At 52.2% G+C, this 20,809-nt stretch overlaps 2 protein-coding genes across 8 annotated transcripts in view; both read right to left on the bottom strand.

Annotated features, from left to right (window-relative positions):
• Positions 1 to 396: 396 nt before the first annotated feature.
• Positions 397 to 17,686, bottom strand: LOC114220695 (uncharacterized protein C20orf203). The gene is given in 8 exon segments (XM_088026237.1): positions 397 to 698; positions 1,311 to 5,681; positions 9,349 to 16,110; positions 16,112 to 16,156; positions 16,158 to 16,215; positions 16,671 to 16,752; positions 16,886 to 16,942; positions 17,674 to 17,686. Coding segments are annotated over 6 exon segments (483 nt in total). The 3' UTR covers positions 397 to 698; positions 1,311 to 5,681; positions 9,349 to 15,882.
• COMMD7 (COMM domain containing 7) overlaps positions 397 to 20,809 on the bottom strand; it is a 72,040-nt gene continuing 51,627 nt past the window's right edge. Inside the window, exons 10-13 of one of the 7 annotated variants that reach the window (XR_015769002.1) lie at positions 9,349 to 20,224; positions 5,612 to 5,681; positions 1,311 to 1,928; positions 397 to 698 (exon numbers count right to left, since the gene is read on the bottom strand). Coding sequence is in view for 1 of the 7 variants with exons in the window: in XM_088026748.1 (XP_087882874.1) it covers positions 1,905 to 1,928 (24 nt within the window). In the remaining 6 variants the exon portion in view is untranslated. Of the gene's footprint in view, positions 5,682 to 9,348; positions 20,225 to 20,809 lie in introns of all 7 variants that reach the window. The other 6 variants (XR_015768999.1, XR_015769003.1, XR_015769001.1 and 3 more) reach the window with 6 other exon arrangements.

Below are 20,809 nucleotides of genomic sequence, written 5' to 3' on the forward strand. Positions count from 1 at the left end.
TTGTGGAAGCAAAACGATAGAAACCATCTAAATGCTCGGTAAGGGACTGGACAAAGAAATGATGGGTCAGCTCACGTGATAGAATATTGCTCAGCCATTAAAAAGGAGGTGGTTGTATACATACTGACCCAAAGCAACATCCACAGTACAGTCAGTGAAAAGTAAGGCACCTTGCAGAACAAAATATACAGAATGTTACCATTGGCCCAGCGCCTCTGCATACACAGTTGGCCCACATATAAACAAAGGTGTACTTCCAGATATAGATAGAAGTGTACATACAGAGGAAGAGATACAGGTGCATACACACATGATGGTAAAAAGGTTCAAAAGAATACCCACTAACTGCCAGTAATATTTGAGGGGAATGCGGCTCAGGAAATGCAGGGGAATTACTTGGGTTTTCATTCGCTACATTTTATTAATGTTTGAGATATTACAATGAGAACATTTTCCTGAAATATGTGCGTCATCCTAAATTTAAAAAAAAAAAAAGAGCCTGGCCACGTGTCTGGAAGCTCAAGGCGGGGCTGGGCTGGGCGCTCACGGGAGGCTGGTCGGTGGGGGTCAGGTCCGGAGGGTAGTCTCAGGCTGCGTCTGGAGCCTCTTCCTGAACCAGCTGTGGCCCTTTCTCCCCAAGGCCAGAGGCAGAGAGAGCAGGCTTTGGCGGCCGAAGCAGCAGATGCAGGTTTCGTAGTCTGGAAGTATGTGAAACCTGAGCCATTTACCTTGCAAGATGGGCCTACCTCCACCCCAGGAGGCGGGGAAGGCCCCTGGATCCTGGCAGATGGCCACCTTGGACATGCAGCCACCAAAGTGGGTGGGGGTCCTATGAGCCTCAGGCCTGGAGGCAGGCTGCCTCGTGGAGCCCACAGGTGTCTTCCCAGACTGCTCTTGCACCTGAGCCTGATGAGCACTGGGCCCCTCGCATACCCAGACCAGTGATCAACAAGGTCTTGGGTGGGAGAGGGGAGAAGGCCATTCAAGCGCTTCCTGGGTGCTGGACCCTGAGCTAGGCACTTTTCCTACCCTCTATCTTTGGCCTTTTAATGGTTTAGAATAGTTTTTTTGTTGGTTTGAATTCTGGACACACAGAAGTTGAGGAGGTTTTTCAACCTGATAATGACCACAAAAGGTTAAAATAATTCCAACAAGAAAGGATATATAGTGCAAAGCCGATCTTTTCCCCACCTCTTCTCCCCAGCGACCCAGGCCCCCCCAGAGAACCCATGCACACATGAGCCTGTGTGTGTCTACTCATACCCCTCCTGTGATTCTGGTGGAAGCCCTCCACACAAAATGTGCTGTACCTTGCTTTTTTCACGAAAAATACGTAACTTAGAGCTTCTTCCAGAGCAGTATCTGTGAGTAGGCTCCTTCTTTTTCATGACCGGACTTCCATGCCACATAGAATTCTTCAATATTCATGTAATCGATCTAGAATTCTTCTCTGACTTTCCTGTGTGCATGCTTCTGTTCTGCACCACAGCCCCGGGGGGCAGGTGGTTCCCCATGTTACAGATGAGGAAACTAGGGGGACCAACCATCCCTGTTTGCCTAGGACTGAACCAGTTTTAACATAGACAGGCCCCCACCCTGGGAAGACCCTCCTTCCTAGGCAAACCAAGATGGCTGTTCACCCTAAAGGAAACAGAGGCTCAGAGGGGTGGGGGCATTCTCCAAGACCTTGCGGTGGGTCGGCACAGACTCCTGACAGTGACGATGCTGTAGGAGGCCGGTGACAGCGTTCCCTCTGTGCCGGCACCTCCTATGGTCCCACGGCAGCCTGGGAGGTGGACTGCGGGGCTCATGGGTGGACTTCGGGGCGTCCTGAGCAGAAGCTGCGGCCGCCACCTGGGTTCCATCTCAGCTGCAGGGCTGGCTTGCGTGTGGGACGGCGCTGGTCAGCTCCCTCTCAGTTTCCGATCCTGGGCCCAGAACAGACACTCAACAAGTGTTAAGCGAGGAAGAAAATGAATGAATGAATGAATGAATGAATGAAGTACTAGCATTTGTCATCCACATTTTACAGATGGAAAAACTGAGGCACAGAGAAGCTAAGTCACTGGCTCAGGGTCACATAGTTCGTAAGCAGCAGGGTCAGGATTTGAATCCAGACAGGGGGCTCCAGAGCCCATGAAACTCTTCTTTCTTCTGGAATGTTCTTGTCTGCATTACCCTGCACGGCACTGGCTGGGCCCCTGCTTCCAGCTTCCTTTCACGAGAGCCCTGCCTTCCCTGGTCCTTGCTCCTGACTCAAGGGCCCTGCTCTGCACCCCACTACGTCCCCCTGGACAGCATTCTCATCTGAAGTCCAATGTCTGCACTTCAGCCTCCCCCACAGACTTTGCTTCATTTGTTCAATTCATTTGTCCAACTCTCCACTCCTTTGCTCAACAAACATTTACTGAAACTGAAAGGAGCCAGCTCAACCCCTGAGTACTGGAAATTCAGAGATGAATTCAGCCTGGGCCCTGTCCTCAGGGGACAAAGAAAACAAGACAAAGAAGCAGGACTTGTAACCCAGCGAGAAAGCACTCGGATGGAGGTGGCCCGGGCACGGCTGCAGAGGGGATGGCAGTGGGGGCTCCCAGGCTGGGGGCTCCAGGAAAGCTCCTTGGAGAACCTTATGCCAGTGTCTGGAAAGATGAGGAAGAGTTAGCAAGACAGAGAGAAGGGGGAAGAGAAAAAGCTGGGGGCGGGGGTTGGTAAACACCCGGACAAACTGGCCTGGAGGTAGGAGAGAGAATGAGGCATTCAGAAAGTGCAAGTTGTTCCTTACAGCTGGGGCCCAGGCTGTCCTCAGGTGGGGACATGTGGCCCTGAGAAACCCACCTCCTCCCCTGGTTACCCAGCCAGCTCTGCACTGGGCAGGGCTTCCAAGAATCTCATGTCTAGGAACTGATCAGAAAAAAACACCAAAATAATCAGCGATGTGGACATGGAATTATGTATGGATGGAGGCTGTTTACCATGGTGTTCTTTGTTACAGCAAGCAAGCGCAAACAGCCGCAGTGCCCAGCCATGAGAAATCACCACTTTAGCCAAGAATCCACCACTGGCTGGAGTCATCCGAACGGCTTAGAAACCAGGTTAGCAGAGACTATTTAATGGCACTAGAAAAATGCATCTGACATAATGTTAAGTAAAAAAACAGCAAGATGTCGGGGTACCTGGCTGGCTCAGTCGGTGGCACACGTGACTCTTGATCTCAGGGTTGTGAGTTCGAGGCTCATGTTGGGGTGCAGAGCTTACTTAAAAATAAAATCTTTAAAAAACCACACAAAAAAACCAGGGGCGCCTGGGTGGCTCAGTCAGTGAAGGGTCTGCCTTTGGCTCGGGTCACAATCCCAGGGTCCTGGGACTGAGCCCGGAGTCCAGCTCCCTGCTCAGTGGGGAGCCTGCTTCTCCCTCTGCCTCTGGCCCTCACCCTGCTCGTGCTCTCTCCCTCGCTCTCTCTCTCTCAAATAAATAAATAAAATCTTTTTTAAAAAAGCCAGCAAGATGCAAACTACTTTATTATTCTAAGTTGGGAGATATGCATATATAAATACATGAAGATATTGGGAAGAAATGCATCAAATGCTTCATAGTGGTTATCTCTGGTGATGGGCTAACCTAGGGCTTGTATTTCCTTTTTTAAATAATTTCCTGTGTTCTCTGATTTTGCAACAGTGGGGCCAGCCTCACTTTTATTTTCAGAGACCGATTCAAGGAGACAAGGTCCGTGGGGCCACAGCTTCCCTTCCGGCCTCTTTCCACCCCTCCACTGAGCCACACAGAAAGACCTGTTGCCTCAACATCCCTGCACCTCCAGCCTCCAGGTTTTTGTCTCTGCTGTTCCTCCGTCTGAGCGCCCTTCCCTTTCCCTCTCCATCCCCTGCAGCTCCCTTGGCCTCCCAGGCCTGCCCCAGGGCCCTTCCTCTGAGGACCTCACACACACAGGGCTCCCGCACTCCCCCCCCCACCACACTGGGGCCTGGGCTGCTTGGAGGGAAGGCCACTGCCTCATCTATGCTCTCCCCAAATGCCTTATACGCGGCCGAGAATTTATTTTTATTTATTCTTCACCAAAACATTTTTTGAAAGTGTCTGCACCTACAGAAAATCGTGCAATGAACACCCATATACCCTTCCCGTAGATTCTCCACTACTTGCTGTGTAATTCTCTCCCTGGCTTGCTGACCCAGCGCAGACATCTTGGCCAGGGCTGGGGGTCTGGAAGGTGCTCAGTGCTCGCCAGAATGAAGGAAAGAAGGAATGAGGACACAGTATTGCGCTCTCTCTATCGTCTGCCTCAGGGAAAACCCTTGCACAGCAAAGCAGGGCTCTTTCTAAAATGCAGACATAGTTACCCACCTGCTTGGAGGCCTGCCGCCCACAGTCAATGCAGCCCCCTCACCGACACCCAAGACCCTGGCATCCCTTCCCTCCCCATTGCCCACTGACCCCCCGAGGGCAGTGTTGTCCCCAAACCTGCAGCCCCCCCATGCTGTGGCGCTCTGGAGCCTTTCCCTTCCCCATCCCTCACAAGTGTCCCAGCCTCAGAGAAGCGAGTGGATGCCTCTGCTGACCTTTCCCTGGAGCCCTGATACTGAGGGCAATCTCGGTGAGGGGGGCCACTTGTCCTGGTTTGCACAAGCCTCTCTGTTCAGCACGGAAAGTCCCAAGTCTCGAGAACACCTCCGTCCCGGGCCGACCCCATGACGGTCACCCTTGCTTCTGCGGACTCTTCCAGAGTGGGTGAGTGTGTTCTCCCCCCACTGCTGGGAGACCCCCGCCTGAGAGCTGCTCGGGCCTCAGTACAGGCCCAAGGAAATGCTTGCTGATGCCTGGGGGAGCAGATGAGAAGAAGGAAGGAAGGAACGAACGAACGAATAACTTCACCTCCTTTAAATCTTTCCTCGGATGTCACCCTCTCCGTGGGCCTTCCCTGGCTGCCCGGTCTCAAAGGACAACCTCTCTGGCACCCTCCCGGGTGTTTCTGTGGCATTTATCACAAACCAGCATTCTCCACATGTCACTCGTCCTTTCCTTTGGGGTCTGTCTCCCCCACAAGCATGTCAGCTCTACCAGGACAGCGGTTTTGCCAGTTGTGTTAGCTGCTCTGTCCCCACAGCCTCGAACAGCAGGTGCTCAGCAGGTATTAGTTGAATAAATGAACGAATGATGGCTGAATGAGTGGACCCTGCATTTTCCCGCCAAAGATGGAGCCTCTTGGCCTTCTTTTTTTGCATCTCTTCTTTTGTTTAGTTTGTTCAACAGACATCAGCACCCACCATGTCCGCGCTGGGGGGACGGGGAGGCATGCAAAGCGGAGTGCCCAGTCTAACGGGCTGCTGGTGGGGGGGACAGAGATCAGGCTGGGTGTGAGGCCACGGGCCTGGCATTTGGAGATGGGGTCCCTGGGGCAGGACCGTGTGCACTGCAACAGTCCTAATAGGCCAGGAACATGGTAACCGTGCCCAAAGTATCTTGAACACTTGCTATGTCTCACGCACCGTTCTGAGCACTTTAGGTGTATTTTCTCAGTGAATTCTCAAATCACTGAGGTGTGGTTGTTGTCCCCATTTTGCAGATGAGGAAACTGAGGCTAAGGAGGCTGAGTTACCTTGTCAGGGGGCCACAGCAGCAAGTGGGGAGTCAGAATCAGACTCTGGAGCCAGCTGCTAACCCTGGTGCTATAGGGAAGGAAGGAGGCTCAGTGAGGCGGAGTCTCTGACTGAGGTCAGGTTGCTGCTCAGAGGCAGGGCTGGGCTCCACAGCATGTCCACAGAACTCCAAAGGCCATCTGGTCCCAGTTGGTGGCTGTCTTGGAGTTGGTGGTAAAGGGGACCAAAGGGAGGAAGGGACAAGCTAGGGAGGAAGGGACAAGCAAGGGAGGAGTACGGAGACCAGGCCAGGCCGGTTGGCATGGGAGACGGGGGGCGGGCAACCCGGCCTGGCTGGGGAGATGGGGGCAGGCTTCTTGGCGGCAGTGTCCCCTTCCTCTTCCCTCCTAATAAATGGGTAGGGAAACTGTTGGCAACCTTCCCATGGACTGGCCACCCATCCTCTGGGTCTGGAGAGGAACGTGCAAAACCCAGTGTGGGCAACAGCCCCCGTCCTGGGCTCCCTGCAGCTGTCCACCTGACTCACCCCAGTGATACCAAAGCTCACCCCAGGTCAGAAGCTATGCTGAGTGACTCCAGGTAATGAATTTATTCAATGCTTACACCCACCTATTACAAGGAAATCAAGTTCAGACAGTGGGGTAACTGCCCGCGTCACCACTCACTCTCGATTTCGGTTCAGGTCATGATCTCAGGATCATGGGATCGAGCCCAGTGTCTGCTTGCCCCTCTCCCTCTGCTCCTCCACCCCCCCCCCAAATAAATAAATAAATAAAATCTTAAAAAGAAAGAAAAGAAATCTAGGAGCAGCAACTTCCCCCTTGGGCTGCCCCCCTCCAGGTCTGGGAGATAATAACCCAATCCCTTATTTGGACAGGAGTCAAGCCTTTTCAAAAATGTCCCCTCCTTGGAAGGCAGAAACGTGGCAAGGACACTGACTTTCAACCAGGTAAACCTGGGAATGAAACCTAGCTTCACCCTCAGCTGTTTGCAAAGGGCAGGTGACGGCCTCAGTGTCTGCATCAGTCATAGGGGGCCGATAATATCATTGTGAGGAGACAGGAACCTATGCCAGGCACGCAGTAGGTGCTTGGAAGGGTAGTTTCTTTCCACTGAGGGTCAGAACAATCTCCAGGGTCTGTCCCCGACCTCCCTCCCTACTTTTTAAACCGTGGATGTTTTCAACCACGATGTGTCGGAAACCTACAGAACAGCACAGAAATGACCTGAGCCTGGTGGGCGTGCTCGAGGGGGGCACAAATGTCATCCTCCACCTTCAGAGCCTTTCCCTTGGGCCGGGGTCTCTACTGCAAGCCTTAAGGGTGCCATCTCCCTCCTTTCGTCCTCACCGCTTCCTCTGGCCGTGGGTCCTTGGGTTACCCCGCCTTACAGATGGAGAGCCCAAGGGTCTGAGAGCCGAGGTGGCTTACCCACAGCCCACAGCCAGTGAGCGGTGGAAGCAGGATGTGGCTTTATGTCCAGGTAGGTTTGCGGACACGGAGAGATGTCAACCGTGTGTTATTAAATGAGAAAGCAGCACAGAGGGCAACGGAGTGTAGTTTGGGAGAGTGTCACTAAAATGGAACAGGGGTTGTTTCTAGGTGATAGGATGATGAACCTTCAAATTGTCTTCCTTTTCCTTATCTGTATCGCCTAACTTTTTATAGCAGCTTTATGGAGACAGAGTTCACAAAGCATACGATTCACTCATTTAGTGTCTGATTCGATGGTTTCTAGCATATTTATGGAGTTGTGCAACCATCACCACTCTTGCTAATATTGTCATCATTCCCTCCACAAAACCCCACTCCTTAGCGCTCACTCCCCATTTCCCTAAACCCCTGCTCCTAGCCCTAAGCAACCACTTCTTGTCTCTACAGATGTGTCTATTCTGGACATTTTATATAAGTGGATTCCTACAACATGTGGTCCTCTTTTGTGTCTGGCTTCTCCCACTTAGCCTGGCTTCAAGGTGCATCGTGTGATAGCAAGTGTCAGGACTTCATTCCTTTTCGTGGCTAAGAAACATCCTATATTATATTTCTCGATTCATCAGTTGAAAGACATTCAGTTTATTTCTAATTTTTGGCTGCTATGAATAATGCTCCTATTAACATTTGTGTAATATTTGTGTGTGGACATGTGTTTTCTTTTTTTTTTAAATTTTATTTATTTGAGAGAGCGAGAATGTGAGCACAAGTGGTGGGGAGGAGCAGAGGGAGAGGGAGAAGCAGGCTCCCCACTGAACAGGGAGCCCGACGTGGGGCTGGATCTTATGACCCTTAGATCATGACCCGAGCCGAAGGGAGCTGCCCCACCAACTGAGCCACCCAGGTGCTCCTGTGTTTAAACTTTTTTTAATTTTTTTTTAAAGATTTTATTTATTTATTTGACAGAGAGAGAGACAGCGAGAGCAGGAACACAAGCAGGGGGAGTGGGAGAGGGAGAAGCGGGCTCCCTGCTAGCGGGACTCGATCCCAGGACCCTGGGATCATGACCTGAGCCGAAGGCAGACGCTTAACGACTGAGCCACCCAGGCGCCCTAAACTTTTTTTTAAAAAAGATTTTATTTATTTATTCATGAAAGACAGAGAGAGAGAGAGAGAGGCAGAGGAAGAAGCAGGCTCCCAAGGAGCAGGGAGCCCGATGCAGGACTCGATCCCAGGACCCGGGATCATGACCTGAACCGAAGGCAGACGCTTAACCATTTGAGCCACCCAGGCACCCTGCGTTTAAACTTTTGAGGCTATCAGTCTGTTTGCTAAAACAATTGTACCGTTTTACATGCCACCACAGGGCACGAGGGCCACAATTTCTCTACATCATCGCCAACCTTGTTATTATCTGTCTTTTTGATGAAAGCCATCCTAGTGGGTATGAAGTTAACAGCTCATGTGATTTTGATTTGCATTTCCCTGATGACTAATAATGTTTAATACCTTTCATGTGCCGTTGGCTCTTTGCGTATCTTCTTTGGAGAAATGTCTACTCAGATCCTTTGCCCATTTAAAAAATTGCGTCATTTGTGACTTTATTATTTAATTATTGAAGTAGGATTTGAACCCAAGTCCTGCTTTACTGTCAAGCAATAGATCCTACACACACAGTCATGCATCCCTGCCTCCCTGTCAAGGTGATCTGGAAGCACCCCCCTCCCTGGAGTCCTGCCTACCCTCTGGGCAAACGAGGGCCAGCACAGCTGCTGCAGAAGCCAGCCCAGCTGGGGCCAGGCCTGCAACAGGTGTCCAGAGTGTCTGTGGATGGACACAGAGGGTCGGACACACAAGTCCATCTTCAGGAATCGGTGAACCAAAGGGGAAGAAAATACACCCAGAACAAAAAGTCCACACCGCAGAAGGAGGAAATGGCCGAGCCCTGCTCCAGGAGTTGGAGATAAAGCCCCGTGGCCAAGAAGCCTCCCTGGCAACTCCTTCTTGGTGGCTGTGACCTATCAGCCTGTTTTTATGTGACTGACTGTTGGCCTGTGTGAGGCTGGGAAGGGGAGGCCCAGCGAGATTAGCGGGGAACTGGAGAGCATATCTGTCCGGAGGGGGGCCGGCATCGGATCTGTAGGGGCCATGGCTAGTCAGAGCAGAACAGGGCCCCGGTGGCGTGGGGCCCTGCCGCCGTACCACTGCCCCGGCCCCAGAAACCCACTGCTTCGCCAGGGAGAGCACCTGAATCCCCAACGCCCAGCTCTGGAATCCAGCTGCCTGGGTTTGAATCCCAGCCTTACCATCTCCTTGCTGGGTGACAGGGGGCAAGTCCTATCCCTCTCTGAGTCTCGGTTCCCCTCTGAGCGTCTCCTGTAAGAATGAAGATAACCAGGGTGCAGATGAAACGAGACCGTAACACAGCCTCTTGGTGGGGCAAGGCTGCTGCGGGGGAGGCAGGGGATGGCAGGGCTCTTCCGCTGGGCGCCCCCAGGCCCTGGACTCAGAACTGGGAGACTGTCATCCCGTGACACGGGAGCCAGAGACTCTGCCATGAACACTGCAGCGCAGCCACCTGCAGGAAGCTTCACCCTCAGACAGACCTCCGGCCTCACCGACCCAGCCTCAAGGTGAAGGCAGGCAGGGCAGGGTCGTGTGTGTCGCCCCTCACTCCCTCAGCCCGAGTTCAAATCCCACTCACAAGCTGCGAACTGTGGGGAAGGGCCTGCCTCTCTGTGCCTCTGTTTACCCGCTGGAGAATGAAGATGATGGCGTTTACTCCACAGAATGGCTGGGAAGATTAAATGGGTCGATGCAGTAAAATATGCATTAAAGTCTCAGCTTCATTCTTTCTTAATTAATTTTTTAAGTAATCTCTACACCCCATGTGGGGCTTGAACTCATGACCCCGAGATCAAGAGTCAGATGCTCCTACTGACTGAGCCAGCCAGGTGACCCAAAGTCTCAGCTTTAAAATAAAGGTTAGGGGCGCCTGGGTGGTTCAGTTGGTTAAGCATCTGCCTTCGGCTCAGATCATGATCCCGGGGTCCGGGGATCGAACCCCACGTCGGGCTCCCTGTTCAGCAGGGAGTCTGCTTCTCCCTCTGCCTCTGTCTTCCTTCTCTCTTTCTCTCAAATAAATAAATAAAATCTTTTAAAAAATAAAATAAAAAATAAAAAAATAACATAAAGGTTAGAGGGGCGCCTGCCGGTTAAGTGTCTGACTCTCGACCTCAGCTCAGGTCTTGGTCTCAGGGTCATGAGTTCGAGCCCCACGCTGGGCTCCGTGCTGGTGTGGAGTCTACTGGATAGATAGGTGGGTAGGTAGATAGATGCAGATAAAGGTTACACAGACACAGAGATAGATAAATAGACCGGATAAAGGTTAGAGCATCCTCCACGTCCTTGCAACTTATCTGGCCCCCATATCGCCCTCGTGTCATCCACGGTCCCTGAGCTTCCTCCAGCTTTCTTATGTGGAGGGGGGTGAGGCTTTCACCAATTTTGGCATTTCCCAAAGTGAGTTCCACAGCCCTCTAAGCTCCCGAGATGCTTTTCGAAAAGATAATTGAAAGGCACCTCCCTGTCAAACAGGCCTGGCTGCAGGGTAGCTAGAGCCATTGCCCTTCAGCCTCGCACACGGATGGACCCGAGAAGCCCTGCAGTGAGGAAACCCAGCGGATGTTCATGTTGGTGTTTTCCCACACTTATTTGACCACGAATGCCCTTTTCTGCCCAATATCAATTTAGCGTCTTCCTGGAAAAACACTGATGTCAAGGTCATTTCTAGCTCACAGTTTCCACCTCACAGATAAGACAGAAGGTTTTCTAAAGATCACCATCCCTGCGCTTGAGAAGCCCCTTCCAGGTTTTCAAGCATGGTGGCGCTGGCCCGCAGGAGAGTGCTGCCCAGCCATGTGTCTCAGTCCTGCTCCCTGGTCCGGGAGGGTCGGAGCGTGAAGGCCCCTCGGGGACGCCCAACAAGGATGGACCCAGCTCCCTTCCACCTGCCACAGCAGCCTCAGCTCTTACAGACCACACGCAACGCCCAGACATTGTCAGGACAGAAGGCGGCATCTTCCAGGAGCCTTCTAGAAAAAGGAGTTGCCAAAAAGAAGCCTCTGGGGGTTGGGCAAGCCCTGCCTCAGGCAGGGAGAGGTGTCTCAGGCTCCAGAGTCTCCTGGCACCTATGCAGGACACCCTGATGACCACCAGGCCCCACTAGCAGGGACAGCACCACTTGCAAATCATCTCTTCCATCTCTCTGTAAATGTTCCAGCAAGTCTAACATTTGGCAACCAAAGTACGTATCCCAGACGGCCGTGTGAACACAGGACAAGCGCCAAAGTTTGTCTCCCTATAGGGTTTGGAAAATGAGATTGCTCAGCGAGTGTGTGGAGGAGAGTGACGTTTATTGAGCACCTACTACAGATTGTGCATTGTGTCAGAAGCTCTATCTTTACCATGAGATCTCAGTTCTGATAACAGCCCCATTTTACAGATGGGGAAACTGAGGCTCGCAGTGGTGAGGTAACACACCCAGGGACACAGCAGAGCTGGGAGTCACCCCCAGCCTGGTTTTGCCTCCACGGTGCCACTCTGCTGGGATGTATCCCTGGCTGGCATCGCTCCAAGATCCTGGTCCATGCCTCCAACCCAGAGTCCCCTTCTCATTACTAACCCAGGTTCTCAGGGCCTGGGGTGTGAGGAAGGAAACCGGAGGGGAAACTGATGTAGTCTGGCCCCTAAGGGTCTGGCCCACATAGTGGAATCTGGTTATTTTAGCCCCTACCAATCTGATCATCCCTGGGGGGCAGGCAGGTCGATAAATCAGTTTTCTGAGCCTGCCAAGCTGAAGGCCAGCCACCAGCCTGAGGTGACCCTGTCAGTGTGAAGAACCCCAGGAACCCAGCCTCAGCTAGCACCTGAGCTAAGCCCTGCCCTTTTTTAAAAAAAGATTTTATTTATTTATTTGACAGAGAGAGACAGCGAGAGAGGGAACACAAGCAGGGGGAGTGGGAGAGGGAGAAGCAGGCTTCCCGCGGAGCAGGGAGCCCGATGCGGGGCTCGATCCCAGGACCCCGGGATCACGACCCGAGCCGAAGGCAGATGCTAAACGACTGAGCCACCCAGGCGCCCTGAGCTAAGCCCCTTATTTTTGTGTCACTGTTGCCCACTCCTGGCCATAGCCTCCTCCCCTGCCCCCTGCCCCAGCCCCCCATTCACCTTGCAGGATGCTGGCACTCAGCCTGTTGGCGGGGGCAGGGGGAGACATCACACAAACCTTTTGGAAACCCCTTTCCCCTGCCCTCTCCTGACTCCCCGGAATTCCTGGGCAGCAGCGTGGCTGTGTGCTGGGAGATAGGGGAGAGTCACTCTCTCATGGGCAGGCCCCCGGCTCTGTCTGCACAGCTGCAGGGAAGGAAGGCCCCACCTGAGCTCCCAGCACCCTGAAACAGCCACCCAGCTGCGCCCTTCCTCTTGCCCATCGTGGGAAGGGCCACTGGAGAGGGGGAGGAGCAGTGTCCAGAGCTCTCCCACTGCTCGCACTGCTCCTCAAGCCATGTGAGAGGCAGGCCTCCCGCTCTCTGTCCTCCGTGGGGCCAGATTGCAAGGAAGAGTGACTTGCCCAAGGCCACAAGGCCAGGCAGCAAAGGGCATCACTCCTGGGTCTGGCAGACTCCAGAGTTGGGGTCGTTTCTCCCAGTACAGCGCAGTATCAGGGGTGTGGGTTCTGGAGTGAGACCGCTGGACTCAGGTCCTGGCTCCTCAACCTGCTCACTGGGTCACCTGGGGGCTGGTTACATAACCTCTCTGTGCCTCAGTATCCTCATCTATACAGTGCTGTCAGGGAATCCCTACGTCTGAGCAGCCTTGGTGAGTGACAGCCTGCCCGTGCTTCAGTTTACTCTGACTTAAAACGGAGAGCTTGATACACATCCAGCAAGGGCTGGTATGAAGATTCAAAAAAGACAACCATGTATCTAGAGCTTTCTGCCAGGTGGTGCCATGGGCCTGCTGATTGTTTGCTGGTGTTATGGTCAAAGAGCTATCATCCAGACCAGCTCTGGAAGGACACACAAGAAACGGTCTCAGAGGGCACCTCTAGGGAGGAAAAGTGGGTGGTGGGAGACCCTAACTTGTTCCTATATGTTGTTTTATACTTTCAGAATTTTGTATCACATACATGTGATATTACTATTACCGAAGTGGGCTACGTAACTGTCATACAAAGGTGCTCCCTTGTCACGACACACGGTCTCATGCTGGCCAGAGACCCCATCCGCCAGTCCCGGCTTCCCCACCCCTCCAGAGCCACACCCACGCCTTGCCCAGGCCCTGTCTTCTAGCCCACTCCATGTCTCCCAGCAAGACCCCAGCGCGACCTTAAGAGCCAGCAGGTGTCTCCTTCTGAGCACAGGCATGTGACACGGGGCCAGCCGAGGCTCCATCCCTTCACCTGTCCACTGGCTCACCTGTAAGTGAGGTGACCACACTGCCCCACAGGGTAGCTGTAAGGACTAACATGACGTACTAGAGGAACGCCTGGCTGGCTCGGTCAGTGGAGCATGTGACTCTTGATCTCAGGGTCATGAGTTCGAGCCCCATGTTGGGCATAGAGCTTACCTAAAAAAAAAGGAGGTATGGATGCCTGGGTGGCTCAGTCAGTTAAGCATATGCCTTCGGCTCAGGTCATGGTCCCAGGGTTCTGAGATCAAGTCCCACATCAGGCTCCCTGCTTAGTGGGGAGTCTGCTTCTGCCTCTGCCCTTACCCTCTGCTCGTGCTCTCTCAAATAAATAAAAAAAGTCTTTTTTTAAAAAATGAGGTATTAGAGTGCTAGGTACAAATCCCTGCTTCCTGTCCTCTGAAAGGGCAAAATAATGTTGAAGGGAAGCTGCCTCCTCCTCTGAGCTCATCTCCCCCACGAGCCTCTCCCACCCTGCAGGTGGACTGCAAACCTCCCAAGGCAACAGGCCTCCCGGCCTTTGCACTTGCCGGTCCCTTCCCTCATCTCCCTGACGTTGGCTTCTTCCCACCACTCAGTTTCTCCCAAGTGTCACCTCCTCACAGAGGCCCTCCTAGACCACCCCGTCTAAAGTGGCCCCCCTGTTTGTTTTCTGCACGGTACTTACCATTACCTGAAATTGAGTGGTTTTTTTTTTAAGGTTTTATTTATTTGTTTGACAGAGAGAGAGAGAAAACACAAGAAAGCCTAAGCAGGGGGAGCGAGAGAGGGAGAGGGAGAGGGAGAAGCAGGCTCCCCAGCTGAGCAAGGAGACTCGATCCCAGGACCCCAGGATTATGACCTCAGCTGAAGGCAGATGCTTCACTGACTGAGCCACTGAGGCACCCCTGAAATTGTGTTTTTTAAATAAACTTTTTTGGGGAATTTTAGATTCACAGAAAAATTGCAAAGACAGTACAGAGGGTTCCCGTATACACTTCAACCAGTCTTCCTCATGTCACATCCTAACCTGACCATGGTACGTCTGTCAAAGCTAAGAAATTAACCCTGGCACATCACCATTGACTAAACTGCAGACTTTGTTCAGATAAAATTGTACTTTTCCTTTATTTATTTACTTGTTTTCAACTGCCTCCCCCACTGGAAGGAAAACTCTGAGAAGCAGGGAGTTTGCCATACTTACTCACCAAGTCCCTCCTACCTGGCAATAAATATTGATCGGTAAAAGGAGGGGAAATATTGGCAAAAGCAGCCAATGATTACTAAGGACTCCCTCCATCATGCACTGTTCTGAGTGCGCTAAACATTGTAAATCACTTAATCCTCAGGACAGCCCAAGAGGTAGCTACTAATTATGGGGAAACTGAGGCATGGCACAGTTTGGTGGCTGGCCGAGGCCACACAGATGGTTAGGACCAGAGTGGACAGACTCCAGGGCTTCCCTCGGTACCAGAATAAAAGCTAGTCCTTCCGTGTCCTTAGTCCACACCAGAGCCGGGGGGTCAGCACCCTTCTGTGGGCAGGACCCTAAGGCCCCAGGGCAGCTGATTTGCCTGAAGCCACGGGATGGACTGGGGTGCAGGGCTGGGATGGAACCCGAGCCTCCTGCCTCCAGCTGGCTGCCCTGAGGCGGTGACTTCCCTGGGCTCTGCCCTGAAGGGTGTGAGGCACCGCTCCCAGGGCCACCACCAGCCCCACCCTGCTGCCGGGAAGCAGAGGGCAGCCGGTTCGGCTGCAGTCTGTGGGCTCTCTGCTGTGCCCCCCGACTTCCCAGAGGGGCGCTGAGATGCCCCACCACCTCTCTTTGCCCATAGCCTTAGCCTGGGCCTCCAGGATCTGACCCCTGGGGAGGCGGGGTGGAGGAGGGGTCCTCTCCATCCTGGAGGAGGCTGCCTTCTGGGGTGGAGGGGGGCTAGCTGGGCTCTGGGACAGGGAGGGAAAGGAAGAAATGGTCGTCCCTGTCTGGATGAGGGCGGGGGGAATGGAGCAACAGGGAGGATTATTAGGCTTTTCCCAACACCCTGGGACCAGCTGGAGAGGTGTCGGGCACCTCCCAAAGGGGAAAGCCGTTCTGGAGCCGGTGGGCAGGACCGAGGCCGGCCACCCCCATGCAGCCTGGGTTCCGCCCAGCGCCAGCCTGGCGCAGACTCCAAGCCCTAATAATGTTTGCTGGATGCTTTGAATACAAGCGGCAGTGCCCAGAATCTCCTTGAGGTTTCAGCCAGGCGTGCCCGCCCCATCCCCCCTTCTGGGGAGCAGAATAAGTGGTGGGGGCCGTGTGACAGGGGACACCATGAGGTGGTGGCAGCCTCCGTGAGAGAGGCAGGCTGCTCCACCCAGAGCTGGGGGTAGGGGCGCCTTGTGCGCGGCTAATTAAACAGCGACTGTGCTGAATCGGGGCGAGGTTGCTGCTTGCTAATTAAAGGTGCGGGCGGCTTGCCTGGCAAGGAGGGAAGTCAGAACAGCTCTGGAACCATGTCAAGAGGCCAGGCCGGCAAGGACAGAACTGGCTCTGGGCATCTCTTCCATCCTCGGGCCCTCCCAGCTGGGCCCCACGGCCCCCTCCCCACTTCCCTATCTCTTCTACCCACCTTGCTGGAGCCTGGGGCCACGGACTTCCCCCTCCTCACCAACCCAAACTGCTTTCCTGATAAGGGCCTGCGCGTTGGGGAGGTGGAGCCTGCTGGTGCCCAAGGTCTGGGCTGGTGGGTGGGCATCATTTCGAACCTCTGAGGTATACTTCCTTTCACCCTACTCCCAAGAACCCCGAGTTGAGCGAATGAGCTCCATCAAGACGGGAGGTTGGCTGGTGTGAACGAGGCCCCAAGATGACTTCCGGAATTACAGATTCTGAGATTCACAGGGGCTTTGAGCCTCACCCAGTTTCCCCGATGTAACAACACCTGATGTTAGCTGGGGTCCTGCTCTGCCCCACGTGCCCCAGTGTGTATGAGAGAGAAAGACGGAGATGGAGAGACGGTGTTCCTTTCTGATCTCAGCACACAAATCTAGAAAAAAGAAGACAGGAAGCAAGGATGTCTGGTCCTCGGAGGTTCCTATATAGCGACAAGGAGGTCGCCGGCTGCCTGTCCCTGCCCGGCATCTGCTCAGGGCAGGGCGTGGCTCCGTGGCTAAGAGCTCCCAGTCCCAGCCCCACCACTTGCCAACTGTGTGGCCTGGGGCAAGGTAGCTATTGCTCTGCGCTTTGGGTTCCTCATCTGCAAAGCTGAGGATGGTCGCTGAGGGGACCAAGAGAGATAATCCAGGTGAGGCACTTAGCGCAATGTCTGGTCCACAGAACAGGCCCCGAAAATATCAGCTGTTATTATGTGAGAACTTGGGGGACTCAGGTAGGTGTGGCCCAGTGCCCACCTCTCTTCCAGGTGACTTCCTTACTGACAGCACAGGCGCAGCCCTCTCGGGATAATTCTATCAGACACAAGGAGAGCATGTCACCCTTCCCGCCAGGGCTCTCATATCCTCTCTGACCCCCATAGCTTTATGAGGGAAGTAGAAGAGCCAAGAAGCAAACAAAATGGATGCTCAGAAAGCTAAGTGACCTGCCCGAAGTCATAAAGCTCAGAAAGGGGCAGAGACGGCCCTGGTCCCTTGAGTGGGAGAAGATGGGCTCACGGTTCCCATGGTAACATCTGTCGAGCTTCTACGGGATGCCAAGTCCTGAACCAGCCAGAGGGACCTAGGGGGACTGGACACTCACTCTGCCTTCAAGAGGACCCGGTCTGGAAGGGAGGAAAACACACCAATAATAGGAATGCAAGGCAAAGGTGGCAGGCATCCAAGCTGGTGCTCCAGCGCCCTCCATGCAAGGGGCTGAGAGTTGCTGCTTTGACTTGGAGCTCAATTTGAAAGCTAAGGTTGTGCTTCTATTGGGAGGGTAAAATCAGCATTGGGGGAGCCTGGGAAGGCTGATAGGGCCCCTCTGGTGCTCCCAGGAGAAGCCTTCACAAAGGGGGTCAGACACTCTGCTCCGGGAAGTGCCTATGGTGCCTGCTTCTGAGGTTTGGGGTCTGTCACTTGAGGTATCTGACAGTCCCAGATGGTGTGACTTCAGACACTACACTGTCCAGGACCCACAGCAAGAATCCATCCATGTCCTAAAGGGGCTGTAATGGGTCCCATCCAGGTGGCCAGTCACTTACCAGTCACTGCCATGCGATGCAGTAGGGGAAGGATGCAGTGCCCATAAGGGGCCCAGAGACAGTAGAAACCTTTCCAGGGTGAGAAAGTCAAGGCCTCTGGCCCTGATGCTGGACACCTGGACCTTAGGCAGCCAACCCAAAGCAGGCAAGAATGAGTGCAAGGTCACTGGCCTTGGGGTTGATGTCTCCATCTTCCCTCCTCAGAGATCAGGACTCAGCCAGAAGAACGGGGCAAAGGGCCCAGGCAGGTCTAGCCACAAGGAAGCCTGTGCAAGCAAAGCTAGCAGCTCCTTAAAAACACACCATGCCGGGCGCCTGGGTGGCTCAGTCATTAAGCGTCTGCCTTCGGCCCCGGTCATGATCCCAGGGTCCTGGGATCGAGTCCCACATCGGGCTCCCGGCTCAGCGGGAAGCCTGCTTCTCCCTCTCCCACTCCCCCTGCTTGTGTTCCTGCTCTCACTGTCTCTCTCTGTCAAATAAATAAATAAAATCTTTTAAACAACAACAACAACAACAAAACACCATGCCTCAGCCTCCCCAGGGCCCCCTGCACCCTCCCTAGCTTGGCCAAATGCTGGTCTGGGGCGCCCTCTGGTGGCCACATGGGGCAGTGGCAGACGCAGCCCGGGGTTTAAGGGTGGGTGGTCAGACTTGGAGACATCAGAGTGGACCGCCTCTCCCACTGCACAGATAGGAAAACCAAGGCCTGGGGCTATGGGGGATGGGGAAGGGAGTTACATGCCCAAGGTCATGCAAGTAACCTGCCCAAGTCAGTTTCCAAGCCTAGAACAGAACCCAGACCTCCTTCTGCACCAGTGGCTTCTCTTGGTGGGTCTCAAGGCATCCCCACCAGGGGAGGGAAGACTGAGTGTCCAGGAGGCTCACTCCCCAGGGACCATAGACAACTGAATGGTAGGCAGCTGAGCAGCTATGTGATGGGGTACATAGCACTTCCCCTCTCTGGCCTTGGGTTCCTTACCTCTAAAGCCTGGAGCTACTGGCAAGGGCCATGGAGACTGGGGTCCTTCTCATACACTGCTAATAGTGAGGCTAGAACCAGCCAGCCTTTCAGGAAATCCTAAAATGAACCTTCCTACAGCAAGTATTGGGTATCATACTAATGGTGAAAGACTGGGTGCTTTCCCCCTGAGATCAGGAACAAGATAATGATGTCCATTCTTGCCACTTCTATTCAACATTGTACTGGAAGTTCCAGCCAGGGCACTCAGACAAGAAAAAAAAAAAAGCATCCAGATTGCAAAGAAAGAAGTACAACTATCTCTATTTTCAGATGGCATGATCTTGTAAACAGAAAATCCTAAAGAATCCACGCACAAAAGTTAGAACTAATAAATGAGTTCAGCAAGGATGCAGGATATAAGACGAATATACAAAACTCAATTGTTTCTCTGTGTACTTTGCAATGAACACTTCAATAATGTAATTAAGAAACTAATTTCATTTACACTGCAATCAAAGAGGATAAAACACTTACAAATAATTTAACAAAAGAAGCATAAAATTTATACTCTAAAAATTACAAAATATTGTTGGAAGAAATTAAAGAAGACCTAAATACATGGAAAAACATCTCTGAAGACCCAATATTATTAAGATAGCAAGACTCCCAAAATTGGTCTTCAGATTTAACACCATCCCCATCAAACTTCCAACTTGCTTCTTTGCAGAAACTGACAAGCTGATCTTAAAATTCTTATGGAAACTCAAGTGACCCCAAACAGCAAAACAATATTCAAAAAAGAAGAACATTGGGCGCCTGGGTGGCTCAGACGGTTAAGCGTCTGCCTTCGGCTCGAGTCATGAGCCCAGGGTCCTGGGATAGAGTCCCGCGTCGGGCTCCCTACTCCTTGGAGCCTGCTTCTCCCTCTGCCTCTCTCTCTCTCTCTGTCTCTCATGAATAAATAAATAAAAAGTTTAAAAAAAAAAACAAAAAAGAAGAACATTGTTGGAGGACCCAGAGAAAGCTTTCTACAAAGTTACAGTAGTAAAACAGTGTAGGACCGGCATAGGGATAGGCATATAGATTAATGGAATGGAATCCGAGTCCAAAAATAAGCCCTCACACTTACAGTCAATTGATCTTCAACAAGAGTGCCCAGATAGTTCAGTGGGGAAAGGACAGGCTTTTCAACACATGGTGTTGGGGCAATTAGATACCCACATGCAAAAAAAAAAAAAAGGAGGCTGGGCACCTTCCTCACACCCCACACAAAAAATTAACTCAAAACGGGTCGTAGACCCAAATACAAGTGTTAAAACTATAAGACCCTTATAAGAAAGCATAGGCCTAAATCTTCATGACTTGGATCAGTCAATAATAAGACACAAAAGCATAGAAAAGACCAAAAAAAAAAAAAACCCAGGTAAATTGGACATCATCAAAATAGCTAAATTCTGTGTTCCAAAGGACACTGTTAAGAAAGTGAAAAGACAGGGTGCCTGGCAGGCTCAGTGGGTGGAGCGTGTGACTCTTGATCGGGGTTGTGAGTTTGAGCCCCATGTTGGGTGTAGAGGGTACTTAAAATAAGACCTAAAAAAAAGAAAAAGAAAGAAAGTGAAAGAACACAGAATGGGAGAAAATATTAAATATTTGCAAACCATATATCTGATAAGGAATTGCAACCAGAATATACAAAGAACTCTTACAACTCAATGATAAAAGACAAATAACCCAATTTAAAAATGGGCAAATGATCTGAATAAACATTGATCCAAAGAAGATATACATATGGTCCATAAGCTCATGAAAAGATGCCAAAAATCACTAACCATCAGGGAAATGTAAATCAAAACCATGAGATGCTACTTTGCACACGCTAGGTTTGCTATCATCGAAAAAGACAGTGTTGGCAAGGATGTGGGGAAGTCAGAACCCTCCCACACTACTGGTAGGAAGGTAAATAATGCAGCCACCTTGAAAAACAGTCTGGGAGTTCCTCAAAAGATTAAATAGAATTACCATGTGACCCAGCAGTTCCATACCTGGGAGGCATAGATCCAAGAGAAATTAAAATATATGTTTACCCCAAAAGTTACATGAATGTTCACAGATGCATTATTCATAAGAGCCAAGAAAGTAGAAACAACCCAAATGCCCATCAACTGATGAATGGAT

Source organism: Eumetopias jubatus, unplaced genomic scaffold (assembly GCF_037043125.1).
Source record: "Eumetopias jubatus isolate StellerSeaLion01/CBP00866 unplaced genomic scaffold, mEumJub1_p1.0 scaffold_9, whole genome shotgun sequence".
NCBI classification, from domain to species: domain Eukaryota; kingdom Metazoa; phylum Chordata; class Mammalia; order Carnivora; family Otariidae; genus Eumetopias; species Eumetopias jubatus.